Genomic DNA, 15130 nt, shown 5'->3' with positions numbered 1-15130 from the left:
CGTCGAATCTATCCTTAGAATAGGTATTGATCCAACAAGTCATTATCCCCGCGGTATTCTAAGGTTAGATTCGACGGTCATGGGTTATGTTATGTTCATTATGATTGAGTTTGTTTCGCGCTCGGCCGACCGTGGCGTTGTAGGTTTCTCCGTATTGCCAACATAACTGTCTAGTGTAAAAAATGAACCGTCTTGGATTCACTGTCCCCAAGTGTACATCATTGACCTGCAATTCCAATATCCGTTACCCGACCATATCAGTGAGGTAAATACTTCAACGTTCGTTCTCAACTCACTTTGGAACCGGGGTGAGATTGTAGTAGGACCGCTGCTGTCCGGAGTGATGATAGAGAGCTGAGTTGGGGGAAGCTGGTACCGTCCGTACCTCGTTGTGGCTTTGAGTGCGGCCATGGCGGTCCTGATCCTGCAGCCTTGGCTTAAGTTCCTCGAGGGATATGAACTCCTGAGGCTCCTGCCCGTCGTGAAGGAGCTGGGTGTAGCCCTGGGCCATCTCCTGGGCCACCATGTCCGCGGGTTGTTCTTGGCGACGATGTATCGGGGGCCCGTGGTCCTCTTCCGCCGGCAGCTGCCATTGATCCTGGGCTTCCCGTTCCTCTCCTTGCCGCCGCGGATTACGCTGCTGTTTACGAGAACTTGGACAAGAATGGGCCTCCTGGCTCACGCAGGCCTCGGCGTCGACCTGGGCGCCGCCCTCGACAACACCCCCACTGTCCGCCGGTAGCTCACCACCATCTACAAGTAATCACGTACCCCACTCACCCGTCGATTCTTCACTCCGGAAACCCGGCACAAGTTTCGCGATCCGCGTCTAACCGAGGACAAACTCTCCAGGGCGCTTTGGGTGTTCCGAACACGGGGTCACGTGATGCGATTTTTGAGAACACCTTAGCCAAAAATATTTCTCTGAAAGAATCTGAAATGATCTGCTACATTTATCTGCGATTCTCATACTTATGGGACACGTGCGGGGTTTTGCTGAGAAATTTGGCAGAGTTTTTTTAAGAAAAATATTTTTTAATATCTCTACTATATTCAATGAGTTTCTTTGGTAGACTCCGCATATTTTTCTTCATTAGTTTACTTTTCATTAAAAGTTAGTACCAAATACTGGGCGTATGCTTCGCGTATCTCGGCCAGATACCCTCCTTATTTTGAAACGTGCTGGTTCGCCAAAGAAATTGCAAGAAATGTAATCAAGTTAACGAATGACATTCATTATCATTTCTAACTTGACATCATAAATAACTGACCAAAGTATTGGGGCTAGGCTGGAGTGCGTGGATGTGTAAAATTTTCGTCGACTCTTGAAGTAACATTTTTTTTTAAATATTCTGCATTTTCACCAAATTCTATCAATTACTCTCCATTTCCATGAATCTTTCTGTAAATCTCTGAAAATGCGTGCCGAGTTTCTCAGAGAAATATTTTCGCCAAAGTATTTACAAGATTCGATCCCATTGTTCGTTAAATATGGGCTCAATTTTTATCTTTTCGATATGCCACGATTGTTTTGATGTTAGAAAACGGGTTCTGGTCAGCTTGTGTGACCAATAAATCATCATTTGAATTAACCCTGGAAGGGTAACGTTATTTTTTTTCACCTATTCCGGTAACGTGGGGTTAAAAAACGCCCCAATCTTGAAAATTCCATTTCTCGGGTACATTATATCGTTACGGATCTTACACAATTTCATTTTCTTCGTTTCTTAATAAAGAATCACGTGGACCAAAAAACTTTTAGTGCAAGTTCCAAAAAAGTGTTCAAAAAATGACGCGTCTCGTGTCAAAAATGTTAGCTGTTCTCTTACGGCGGGAAATTCAATTTCGCTAGGGGTGTTTTTTCACATCCCGTTACCGTTTTAGGGTCAATAATTGAATAATTCGGCGGATTATGACTTCAAAATCCATACGATATTTGTTCAACCCTTGCTGACCAAAACGCATTTTCTTACAATAGCACGATCATTTTGCCAAAACAAAAAATCCGAATTGATTCGAAGTTTTGAGTAAAATTCAGACCGGTTCTCGTAAAATACTCTTTGAATCGGTCACGTGACCACGTGCTAAAAATTTTCGTAAGGAGATTCATATCCCGTGTAATTCGTTTGCTCTAACAATTCAGTTGGTTCGTCAAAAAAAAAAAAAATCAAACCAAGCACACGCCAGAATATACGTTTCGAACCAAGGAGTAAAAATTTTCTAGTCGAGAAAACCAATTAAATTTAACGAGCCGATGGAAGAAAATTAACTACTCAAAATGGTATCAAGATCCAGGAAAAAAAAATACAGCGAGTGTAATAAGTATAATCTTAAAATATTGCAACAATGTTGCAAAGCTTACGCAAACTTTGATCAAGTTATAATGAAACATTCAAACTACTGCATGTATTTGTATGAGAAAGGAACTTCTCGAGCTTGCAGCACAATAAAATTGGAGTTGGGTTTACCTGTACGTAACACGAATCCCTTAAAAGTTACGAAACTTCGACATTTAACTCGTTCTTATTGAAACTAATCAAACAGAACCTCTTTAAATGTGACAGTTAACGATTTTACCGACACCGAAATTATTCAGCCTTCAATTCTAATCATTTCTTTCAGTGGTTTTCCCCTTCTTCTTTTCGAAACTTGTCTTCGTCTCTAAATTTCAAAATTAGAATCGGTCCTCTTACTCTGATATGAAATTTTTGGGAAATGATCAAAATTCAGAACTGACCGTTATCACGAGTCTCATCTGATCGATCATCGCACGAACTGCTTGTCATGGTCTATTGATTCGAATCAAATTTTCTAAGGGTAAAAATACCAAACTACTCCAATCAATCGCGACATATTTTCCTTAGTTATTTAAAATGCTCGAGGCTTCTAAACTTTAAAAAATTAGTAATATTTGGAACTTTGGGTGTACGGCGATGGCTTGGATCATTAAAATTTCTGGATCACTTGGAAGTTTGAATCATTCGAAAATCGGTTTCCATTCGAGAATTCTAACCACTTAAAAACCTAGATGACCTTTTGAGAATTTGAATCTATCAGAAAGTTATCTCTGATTGGTAAGTTTGAATTTTACTCTTCGAAAATTGGAAAAATCTTTCGATGAAACCCGACAATTTTATTGAAGATCAATCCGATCGTGAATTCCGACCATTTATCGGAATTTCAACCACCAGCTGATTTCCGCACAGCTAATTGCGTTCTTAGATTCTTCTGACAAGTAGTAGTCTACAAGTAGCATCGCTTTTGAATGGTATAAGAGCTGTCAGGATTCACGAGTTAAATGCAGTCGAAGTAAAATCCTTACGCAACGTGCGCAACAAGCGGCCATTCAAAGACCCCTGACATTTGCTGGTAGTGTTTTAGAACCGTCATTTCATAATACACGGTCACATCCAGACAACTTAATTCTTTCGCATTATCTGGTTTCACACATCTGGTAAAGATGTCGGCCGCACATCGGAACACAAGTGAAACATCATCCCTGCTGGCTGCTATGTGATAAAAATAATCTTGAGCAGATTTTATACGCTAACGATAAGACAAATTCGCAATTTTAAAACAGTTTTAACCATCGCAAGGTTCAAAATTATTGAACTCTAGTGTTTTTGATTCCGATTTGAACGTTTCGTGCTCAATTTGCTCGTTGACTAGATCCGCAATGATTGTTTTAAAACCATTCAAGAATAAATTCAACATCACGATATAGTTTGATTCACTGACTCACGATTGTAATTGTTGGCGATACTAAAAACAACTTTATTTTTATCCAGCCTGAAGTTTACTGTTTGTTAAAAAAAAGCAGAAAAGCATTGAAGATTTGTACGGTGAAGAAAACTAGCCGAAAATCGTTGAAATCGGATGAAAAAAGGCAAGGTTTTATTATTTTAAACGTTTTAGTTGGTTTTGAACTTGTTTTGACCAAGTCTGATTCTCTGTTGAGTCGGATAACAGTAAATTTGAATCGAATAAATTCATACGGAATGTATCACCGCAGTGTTTAATGTCACGGTTAATTAGTATTGCGTGTAGCGCAGCTACTTCTGACCGTCAATTAATCGATTTATTTGCAAACTAATCGCCAGACCAATCATCCGGATTCTCGAGGTTCTTATAGAGCCAAGATCGCGGATATCTGAAGCACTGCTGGAAACCCATTTATTCCTGACTCGGTGCAAGAACAATCTTTTTCCTTTGTCCCAAGATTAGACCGATTATTACACGTCTATATATACCAGCCAATTGCAATCTGACCTTTTATCGTAGAAATTATGGCTTCGACTAAAAAAGAAGGCTTTTTCAACCGTCAGACATTTTTCGTTTTTACGTTATACACTGAGAGAAATTTTCAGTTCCGGTTACCGCCAAGTCCTTAACTATCTACAGTAGCGAAAAATGTTTTCGTAATTCCAACAATATTCAAACAGTTTTTTTAACGATACCTGTTTTACTCAATTTTTCTACTTACTGTAACAAATGAAATTTTTCTCAGTGTGTCTGTGACGGAATTTCATTCAAAATTTGACAAATATTCAGGCATTAGAATAAAAAGGCCTACCTTAGAACAAATTCAATGATCTTTAATGAATTATTTCCTTGATTTTGTAAATTATCGATTTTGTCCGAGTACCGATATGACACGAATTTTGTTTCAAATTTCTTACACACCGCGTTTGTTGTGCGAATAAATTTCAGCCCGTTTCGCAAATGCGAATTTCGAACCGATATACAAGGGTCATAGTCGGAAATGTGTAGAAGGTGTGTGTATAATTTACTAATACATGCACGAGTATCGCTTTTCCATATTCCATTCCAGCGAGTTCAGCGAGGCTTCGGCCGATGTTTATCTGTACGTAACAACTCTTACCCAACGTAAGCAATGTTTCATTACACTTTTATGACATTTTCCTGTTCGTGGAAGCTGTTACCGTATCCAACTGGCAGGCAGGTACACGGCTATCCTGTCTCGCTAATCGACGTGAGTTTAATGCTCGAACAACTCTCACTTGTACTACGAGCCATAACGCAAGCGAAATGTCTGAGTTGAACAAACTACTGTCAGAACCGAGAGGCAAGTTGAGCATCGATGATACCCCGAAAATTGAAATTTTTAAACAAACTTCTCTTTCAATGTCAATTATATTATGTCACCAAGGGTTACACCGACAATGAGAGAAAATTTTAGTTCCCCTTACCGCTCAGTCCTTGACTATTTTCATTTTTTACCACAATCGAAAAATATACTTGCAAGTACAAAATGAAAATTAGTTTTCTAGCTGTTACCGGAAAGTCTAGTATCCGTTACTGTTCTTTCTCATTACGATCACTGTTGCTAGATCTTCTTGCAACCGTTGCCAAAATTTAATGCCTGTGCAACGATAAATTGAAGTTAAAGCCTTGTTTGACTAAAAAAGTAGAGTAAACCGAACAAACTGATTTTGCGTTTCAATTACAATAAAAATGATCGACAATAGCGCAAAATGGTTACGCGTACCTCGTTTTTCGTAATACCAACAATATTCGAACAGTTTTTTTTAACGATACCTGTTTTACTCAATTTTTCTAGTTACTGTAACAAATGAAATTTTTAATAGAATTTACGGTCGGGTAAAAAATATTTCAAAAAAGTAAAACGTGGGCGCAGAATGAGCAACTAAAGTTAATTATGCTGAAACAAACTCATAACGCTCCTGTGATCAAGAAAAATTTTTAAAACCCTACATTTCAACTTTAAATATTCGGTTGTTAACAACGTCGGAAAGATCGCTTTGTTACACTATTTTTTATACCGAAAAATGAATACAGTTCGTTTCGTTTTAATGAGAAATAAGTCATTCAATTTATAAATAAATTCCTTATACTTCGTATGTTGATTTGTAGAAACAAAATTGATGTATACAATAATTTTAACTTGCAGAAGGTGAATTCGTGATTAGGCAATAAATACATTATTGTTGCACAGCATCAAACGCGAATGGACATCATTTACGAATAAAGTGTTCAGTTGTTCATAAAAATCGGAAAAGCGATATGAATTTTTTTGCGAAGGAATGATAAGATAATGTGATTTATCTGACGTTGTAATTTCGATGAGATGCAGTTTGCAGTTAAAACTCAGTGCTCCGAAATTTTCGCCTATGTGTTATGGACAGTTACTTTTAGATAAAGAGAAGTGAAATTCACGATGAGTTTCCGGAATGAACTTCAAGATCCGGCAGAATCAAACCAATTGACCAATTGATATCAATTTCCCGAAATTCGGATTGAAAAAACTCGACTGTGAATAAAATTCAATTCTACATCCACTCATGATATCACAATCGTTTCCGATTCGTTATCATTCCAAGTTTTCATCAACCGCTTGAAACTTATAAATTAATTTCACATACCTTTTGAATAACATCGACCAAAAAATTTGGAGAAAAAATATTGCCTCAAACTTTTTAATCGGATTATTCCAAAGACATAGCTTATCGTGAGTATAAATATCGAGTTTTACTGGAAGCAGCTGAGACATAATCCGGTTTTACTTCTCACGCGTTAATGCAGAATTCAGAATGTTCGCAACAACTGTTGCCCGAGGAATTGAAGTTTAATTGGCCCAATGCAGCTGTATCTCTTTTTATCACTGGCAGAGAAAATATACGTTTATGGTTATGCGAAGTCGACTCTATATTCAGATTTGTGAATTATAAAGCACTCGATCAAATATATATATCGGCAGAGCCTTTATACCTAAAAATGCGTCGAGTTTTTCAAAGCTGCAACGGTAATTGCCCGTTAGCCGATACTCGGCCTAAGCGATTCGAACACCATTTTATTCTTGTCTCAAGAATCTCATTGTAATGCACTTCTCACGTTATTTATACATACGGTCCATACGAACTCACGCCGTGTCAGAAATCGGTGATTCATCAATAAATGTGACACAATTATCAACTATTTAGTGCGATTGTGATCGCGAATGCTTAATTTCTTCGTTTGAACAAAGCCTAATATCGATTTATTGTTACGTCAACGAGGAAATATAGTACGAGTAACTATAATAAGGAATAATAGAGATACGTAGTAGATTAACTGGTTACAGGTACAAAATTAATATTCATTTGGTCTCTAATCAAAACTAGAATTTTTTGTTCTGGTGAGAACTGAACGTATAGTTAAGGGTTGTATATTACCCGCAGTTAGAAATTTTTCATCACACTTTCAAAAATGTCAAAAACAATACAATTATTTTCTAGAATCAAGCACTTTTAATATTCACTTCGTTTCGCAGTAACTTGGACCAGAACACAGACTCTGGGACTTAAATTAGAAGATTTGATTATTCTTAAACCTTTCAGCCACACATTTTTCAACTCAATATTTTGGCCTGAATTTTCGCACTCGGGAGTTTTTAGCGTCGCTGATTACGAATCTCAAACCAGACTTTGGTAGTTTTTAAATCAAGATTGCGGATTCAATATGGCGGATGTTAAATCGAAAAACTGTCCAAATTCGATGATTCTGGCCGAAACTTGTTACTCGGGGGTTTTTTGAGTCACTGATCACAAATATGAAGTAACAAAGATCATTTGAAGTTGTGGATAAACTGTGACAAGACTAGGACGTGGAAATTTTTTAACTCGGACGACGAGCATCCTAGTACGACTGAAAGGGTTAAGATTTAATTGAGAGGATAAAGAAATTCCGCGAAACCGTGTTCAGTGATAAAGAAATTCGGTTTCACGCTGAGAGAAATTTTTAGTTTAGTTTTAGAAAAATATCGTTCTAGGTACAAAATGAAAATTAGTTTTCTAGCTGTTACCAGAAAGTCTAGTATCCGTTACGATTCTTTCTCATTACGATCACTGTTACTATATTTTCTTGCAACTGTTGCGAAAATTTAATGCTCGTGCGAGAATAAATTGAAGTTAAAGCCTTGTTTAACTAAAAAAGTAGAGTAAACCTCGGAAAATGATTTTGCGTTGCACTAACCAAAAAATGATCGACAATAGCGCAAAATGGTTTCGCGTACCTCGTTTTTCACAATTCCAACAATATTCAAACAGTTTTTTTTTAACGATACCTGCTTTACCGAATTCTTCTAGTTACTGTAAAAAATGAAATTTTTTCTCAGTGAATGTATTGCCAATTATTTTTCATCGACACGTTGCTTGTTATATACCTTTGTATCTCGTATATATTCAACTCCGAGGAAACGATTCGTCAAATATCCCTGAATTATTCTCTTCGACCTTGATCGATCGCGCTAATCAGCTTGTGATTTGTGGGAATTCTTGACTTGAGACACTTTTAACTACAAACGCGATAAAATGCCGTGGCGCGATTACCGCTCACGAGACTGCACCCGCAGTATAACCCAGTCTTCTAGTTAGCGGGTTAATACATACAAGAGGGTCGAGGATAAGCGCGACGGGTCACCCTTGCAGTTTGCTTTAATTCCCATAACGCGAGGGTCCTGCACGATTCTCGGTAATTGCACAAAGTTTATCCCTTCGATGCCAATTACCCCTGTAATTAGCCAGTGTCAAACGGATCTTTCGGTGGGTAGGAAGTGGACATTTTTCAATCTTATTCAATTCCATTGGTGCGGTTCGGGTGCTGATGGGTGTATTAAATGTTCCCGGTACAGTTAACAATCTGCAGTAGGTCATATAATATGTATAATTATGCACTGAGAAAAATTTCGATTGTTACAGTTGCTAGAAAAATTGAGTGAAACAGGTATCGTTAAAAAAAACTGTTTAAATATTCTTGGAATTACGAAAAACGAGGTACGCGTAACAATTTTGCGCTAAGGATTACAAGAACATTTGGTAAAAGTAACTGTTCAGTACGATTATAGTTGTCAATATTGCGTTTTCTGATTATAGCAACGTTAAATCTGTTGGTTTAGTTTGCTACATTTTACAGTTAAATAAGATCAGCATCGATTGATTACTGCGCCAACATCAAATTCTCGCGCTGATGACAAGATCAGAACGAGCATGAATCACCTCAACTACAGGTTGTCGACATTCAGGAACCAGGATATAAATATGACAGGAATTCTCTAGCCACATCGTTTCTAAAGAAAAAGTAGTAATTAACTCGATTCAGCATTAACTATAAATCAAATTTCTACTAATTCATAACAAAACCAGAGATTTGGTTGATAGTGTCATTTTGGCTGCTGAATTAGCTTTTGCTAAATGCAAGATATGCGGTTTGATTTCAAGGAAAAATAAATCGCACGCACAACTTCTTATACCGATGTCGACAACACTTGAAAAATGACTATTCCGGAATAAAAGTTGATATATTCGTTTCCGTCGCCACACTGAGAAAAATTTCATTTGTTACAGTAACTAAAAGAATTTAGTAAAACAGATATCGTTAAAAAAAACTGTTTGAATGTTTTTGGAATTAGGAAAAACGAGGTACGCGTAACCATTTTGCGCTATTGTCGATCCTTTTTGTTGGTAATTGCAACGTAAAATCAGTTTGTTCGGTTTACTGTATTTTATTAGTCAAATAAGACTTCAACGTTAATTTATTGTTGCACAAGCATTAAATTTTCGCAACGTTTAAAAGAAAGTATAGTAACAGTGATGATAATGAGAAAGAATAGTAACGGATACTAGACTTTCTGGTAACAGCTACAAAACTAATTTTCATTTTCTACCTAGAACTATATTTTTCGATTGTGGTAAAAAATGAAAATAATTGAGGACTGAGCGGTAACCGGAACTGAAAATTTCTCTCAGTGTCGAATTTTCTCCCAGGATAAATGTGGAAAAAAAATGTTCCTATACGAATGTGTTGAAATATTTTGAAAAACTATTATATACATTTAGAAAGATTGTAGCACACTACAAAAGAATTTAAACATTATTCTACAAGATTAATAACATTTCAATTTCTAAAACTATGAAATGACGGAATCATCGCATACCTATTACCTATCATTTGTATTCACAATGCGAAGGACACTTTGCACTATAGGGTTAACAATTATTCTTGTGAAATATTATTTTTCGAATCGTGGATCTTAGAAAAAAGCTAACTAATTATATCCATGCAGACGTATACAGGTTAGACAAAATTCTGCACACGATTCTGCACTTTTCATTCTCACCCGGAATTTGTTAACTTCACTTACTGATAACCACACTTGAATACTGAGAAAACAATCAAGTGCCGTAACTTGACCCAAATAGAAAAAAAAATATAAATAAATAAATAACAGCAATAAGTTCCAGTCGAGTTTGTGCAAGAAAAAAATCTGTCAACCTTTCTAAAATTATCCAGAGATTTTTAAGCTATGTATTGCGTCCATAAAATTGCTTGGTTTAGTAATTAAAACTTTAATTAAAACATTTATTTATCAAAGTCATCAAAATTATGACAAAATATTCATCTCACGAACGAGTACCAACTTATTTCTATAACAAAGTCTGTTTAAATCATTTCATGAAACAATCACGGGGAAAGAATAAAAGAGCATATTTCGCTCGAAGTCACAGGAAGAGAGCGACGGTGTTTTTCACAATTTTTTGTTTTTAAAAACAACAATAAAATCTGCATTTTACGAAGCACATTTTACCGAACAACCTGATATGTCATCCTATTCGTGCAGTTTTGCGTAAAATTTTCTATTTTATTCTCTCCGTTCAGAGTGAGAATGCACAGTAAGAACGAACCAATGTAAAAATTGTCCGTAATCCAAACGCAGAATCAGAGAATTGAAGATATTTTCCGAGTTATTAACGTCTCGTAAATTTTGCCGAATTTTATGATATTGAAAATTTTCATGCACACAAAAATCAAGAATGAAATAAAATAAAGTAACTGTAATGACTTAACCGAACGTGGTGACAAATTTGATGAGAAGCAATGTTTCCTTCGTTTAAATAAACGGAGTTTTGTTTAACAGCGGATATTTTAGTTTTATTACAACATTCTGTTTTTGGATCAAAGCATTCTTCTTTTAATTAGCAAAATTTGAATTCTGCCGTATTTGATACCAATTACGAATCTAATGTGTATGTTGCCCAAAGATTTTCAATAATTGTTTGAAAAATTCATACGGGATTGCTTAAATATTTCAATATATTTAAGAACATTTCATAGGTTTGTACTAAATCCTTTCACCTAATTTCACGTATCTCACAACCGTTTTCATTATACAAGGTTCCTTGCGAGATTTATTGATTCCTCTAAAGAATGAATCGATTCCACGATGACTTGTATTTTAAAGAATTGACTACTAACCGATTAATTGCACGTGAAAAAATCGGTTCTTGAAAAATCGTCAACAATTAATTTAATTTTTGCTCGAAATCTCGTCAATTAATATGAGATCGATTTGCGCGAAAAAAGATTTGATTCTACGATGATGGAAACTTTGAAGAATTGAGTGATGGTCGCTTAATCGCACATCAAAAAGATCGATTCTTTTAAGATCGGTAACAATCGAATTGATTTTTGCTCAAATTCTCGTAAATTGTTATTATTTTAATCGATTCAAGTCTGTAAAAAGAATGGATAATTGTAACTTTGAAGAATCGAGAATCAACTGGTCCATTTCAAATCAAAAAGATACATTCTTAGAAAACCGTTAACAATTGAGATGATTTTAGCTCAAATTGTCATAAATTAATATTTTATCGAATCGCGTGAAGAAAGAATCGATATAACGATAATCGTAGCTTTGAAGAATCGAGTAATAACTGATAAATTGCACGTCAAAAAGATCGGTTATAAAAAATCGTTCACAATCGATTCGATTTTGCTCTAATTTTCATGAATTATTATTTTGATAGATTCCCGCGAACAAAGGATCGATCCTGCTATAATCGTAACTTTTAAGAATCGAGTAGTGACCGATAACTTGCACACGAAAAATCGGTTCTCAAGAACTCGTTAACAATCGATGCGATTTCTACGAGGATCCAAGCCTCGAAGAATCGAGCGATTAAAGGTCAGGTGAAAAAGCTCGATCTTCGAAAAACCGTAAAAGTATTTTTCATCACTGTAAGTTTGTCCTCGGTGTGGTTTTTAACAAGGGTTGCGCGGATCGCGATTATCGGCGGTTGCGGACAAGCCGCCGCTTACTGAAATGAGTCCAGTACATCCGTGTGGCAACGGGGGCTGCATCCTTGACGATTGGCGCTTTTCCCCGTGGGATTTACTGCATCTGTACGGCGACTCGAGGCGAACCAAAACTGGTAGAAAAGCTCAGGGAGCCGCGACGACCGCAACCGAAAGCTCGCGCGACGCCGGATTGACTGACGAGGAAACGCGGTGGCAACGCGGACGGAGCAAGGACGCGTTTTCCGCAGACACCCGCGGGTGGCTGGATCGCGGACCACGTGGTACGGCGTCGCGCCGGTGGGAGTGACTGCTGAAACGCCCCGCGTCCCGACGCTCCTACGGAACTCGCTGGGGGCGTCGCGACGCCGGGGTTGTGCCGCCAATGAGTGGGGTGCCCGTGATTATATCTATAATACGTCACATACCTGTTGTACGCGTGGTGCCCGCGAACCGCTGCGCGTTTCAGGGGCTGACGGATGTACAGTCGGGACAAAAGTGAGCCGAAACGAAGGGTCGACGGGCTTGAGCGTATCGTGATTTTAATTAACCCTTTAAAGTATATACATTTTTCCTCGCGGTACGAAATCCTTGAAACTAGATAGGTATATATCTCGATCTCACTTATGTCAAGATTAAAAATGGCGGATTTAATATGAGCGAAGGGAATCAATTTTTATATTTTTACTACGCCATATTGGATCCGTTATCTCAAATTTTGAAATTCTGACACTGGATTCGCTTTCAGCGATCCCGAAAACCCCCGGGGTAACAAATATCAAGCGAATCCGATGAATTTTTATATTTTCAACCCGCCATATTGGATCCGTTATCTTAAATTTTGAAATTCTGACACCGGATTCGCTTTCAACGATCCCGAAAACCCCTGGGTAACAAATTTCAAGCGAATTCGTTGAATTTTTATATTTATAGTCCGCAATATTGGATCCGTTATCTTAAATTTTGAAATTTTGACACCGGATTCGCCTTCAGCGACCCCGAAAACCCCCGGGTAACAAATTTGAAGCGAATCCGGTGAATTTTTGTATTTATAGTCCGCCATATTGCATCCGTTGTCTTAAATTTTGAAATTCTGACATCGGAATCGTTTTCAGCGACCTCAATAACCGCCCGGATAACAAATTTCAAGCGAATCCGATGAATTTTTATATTTTCAATCCGGCATATTGGATCCGTTATCTCAAATTTTGAAATTCTGACACCGGATTCGCTTTCAGCGATCCCGAAAACCCCCGGGGTAACAAATATCAAGCGAATCCGCTGAATTTTTATATTTTCAACCCGCCATATTGGATCCGTTATCTTAAATTTTGAAATTCTGACACCGGATTCGCTTTCAACGATCCCGAAAACCCCTGGGTAACAAATTTCAAGCGAATTCGTTGAATTTTTATATTTATAGTCCGCAATATTGGATCCGTTATCTTAAATTTTGAAATTTTGACACCGGATTCGCCTTCAGCGACCCCGAAAACCCCCGGGTAACAAATTTGAAGCGAATCCGGTGAATTTTTGTATTTATAGTCCGCCATATTGCATCCGTTGTCTTAAATTTTGAAATTCTGACATCGGAATCGTTTTCAGCGACCTCAATAACCGCCCGGATAACAAATTTCAAGCGAATCCGATGAATTTTTATATTTTCAATCCGGCATATTGGATTCTTTATTTTCAATTTTGAAATTCTGACGCCGGATTCGCTTTCAGCAAACCCGAGAACCCCCAGATAACAAATTTCAAGCGAATCCGCTGAATTTTTATATTTTCAATCCGCCATATTGGATCCGTTATCTTAAATTCTGAAATTCTGACACCGGATACGCTTTCAACGATCCCGAAAACCCCTGGGTAACAAATTTCAAGCGAATTCGTTGAATTTTTATATTTATAGTCCGCAATATTGGATCCGTTATCTTAAATTTTGAAATTTTGACACCGGATTCGCCTTCAGCGACCCCGAAAACCCCCGGGTAACAAATTTGAAGCGAATCCGGTGAATTTTTGTATTTATAGTCCGCCATATTGCATCCGTTGTCTTAAATTTTGAAATTCTGACATCGGAATCGTTTTCAGCGACCTCAATAACCGCCCGGATAACAAATTTCAAGCGAATCCGATGAATTTTTATATTTTCAATCCGGCATATTGGATTCTTTATTTTCAATTTTGAAATTCTGACGCCGGATTCGCTTTCAGCAACCCCGAGAACCCCCAGATAACAAATTTCAAGCGAATCCGCTGAATTTTTATATTTTCAATCCGCCATATTGGATCCGTTATCTTAAATTCTGAAATTCTGACACCGGATACGCTTTCAACGATCCCGAAAACCCCTGGGTAACAAATTTCAAGCGAATTCGTTGAATTTTTATATTTATAGTCCGCAATATTGGATCCGTTATCTTAAATTTTGAAATTTTGACACCGGATTCGCCTTCAGCGACCCCGAAAACCCCCGGGTAACAAATTTGAAGCGAATCCGGTGAATTTTTGTATTTATAGTCCGCCATATTGCATCCGTTGTCTTAAATTTTGAAATTCTGACATCGGAATCGTTTTCAGCGACCTCAATAACCGCCCGGATAACAAATTTCAAGCGAATCCGATGAATTTTTATATTTTCAATCCGGCATATTGGATCCGTTATCTCAAATTTTGAAATTCTGACACCGGATTCGCTTTCAGCGATCCCGAAAACCCCCGGGGTAACAAATATCAAGCGAATCCGATGAATTTTTATATTTTCAACCCGCCATATTGGATCCGTTATCTTAAATTTTGAAATTCTGACACCGGATTCGCTTTCAACGATCCCGAAAACCCCTGGGTAACAAATTTCAAGCGAATTCGTTGAATTTTTATATTTATAGTCCGCAATATTGGATCCGTTATCTTAAATTTTGAAATTTTGACACCGGATTCGCCTTCAGCGACCCCGAAAACCCCCGGGTAACAAATTTGAAGCGAATCCGGTGAATTTTTGTATTTATAGTCCGCCATATTGCATCCGTTGTCTTAA

The 15130-nt window shown here is 37.4% G+C and overlaps 1 protein-coding gene across 10 annotated transcripts in view; it reads right to left on the bottom strand.

Moving 5' to 3' along the window:
* The window catches only part of LOC124308786 (aryl hydrocarbon receptor nuclear translocator-like protein 1), a 62453-nt gene extending 50150 nt beyond the window's left edge, over window positions 1-12303 (bottom strand). For 5 of the 10 annotated variants that reach the window (XM_046771832.1, XM_046771835.1, XM_046771839.1 and 2 more), the window contains exons 1-2: window positions 12132-12299; window positions 297-753 (exon numbers count right to left, since the gene is read on the bottom strand). In XM_046771832.1, coding sequence (XP_046627788.1) covers window positions 297-753; window positions 12132-12156 — 482 coding nt within the window. In that variant the 5' untranslated portion in view covers window positions 12157-12299. Of the gene's footprint in view, window positions 1-296; window positions 754-12114 lie in introns of all 10 variants that reach the window. The other 5 variants (XR_006909088.1, XM_046771840.1, XR_006909089.1 and 2 more) reach the window with 4 other exon arrangements.
* Window positions 12304-15130: the final 2827 nt, after the last annotated feature.

This window comes from Neodiprion virginianus, chromosome 7 (genome assembly GCF_021901495.1).
Source record: "Neodiprion virginianus isolate iyNeoVirg1 chromosome 7, iyNeoVirg1.1, whole genome shotgun sequence".
NCBI classification, from domain to species: domain Eukaryota; kingdom Metazoa; phylum Arthropoda; class Insecta; order Hymenoptera; family Diprionidae; genus Neodiprion; species Neodiprion virginianus.
This window is presented reverse-complemented; position numbering and strand designations above follow the sequence as displayed.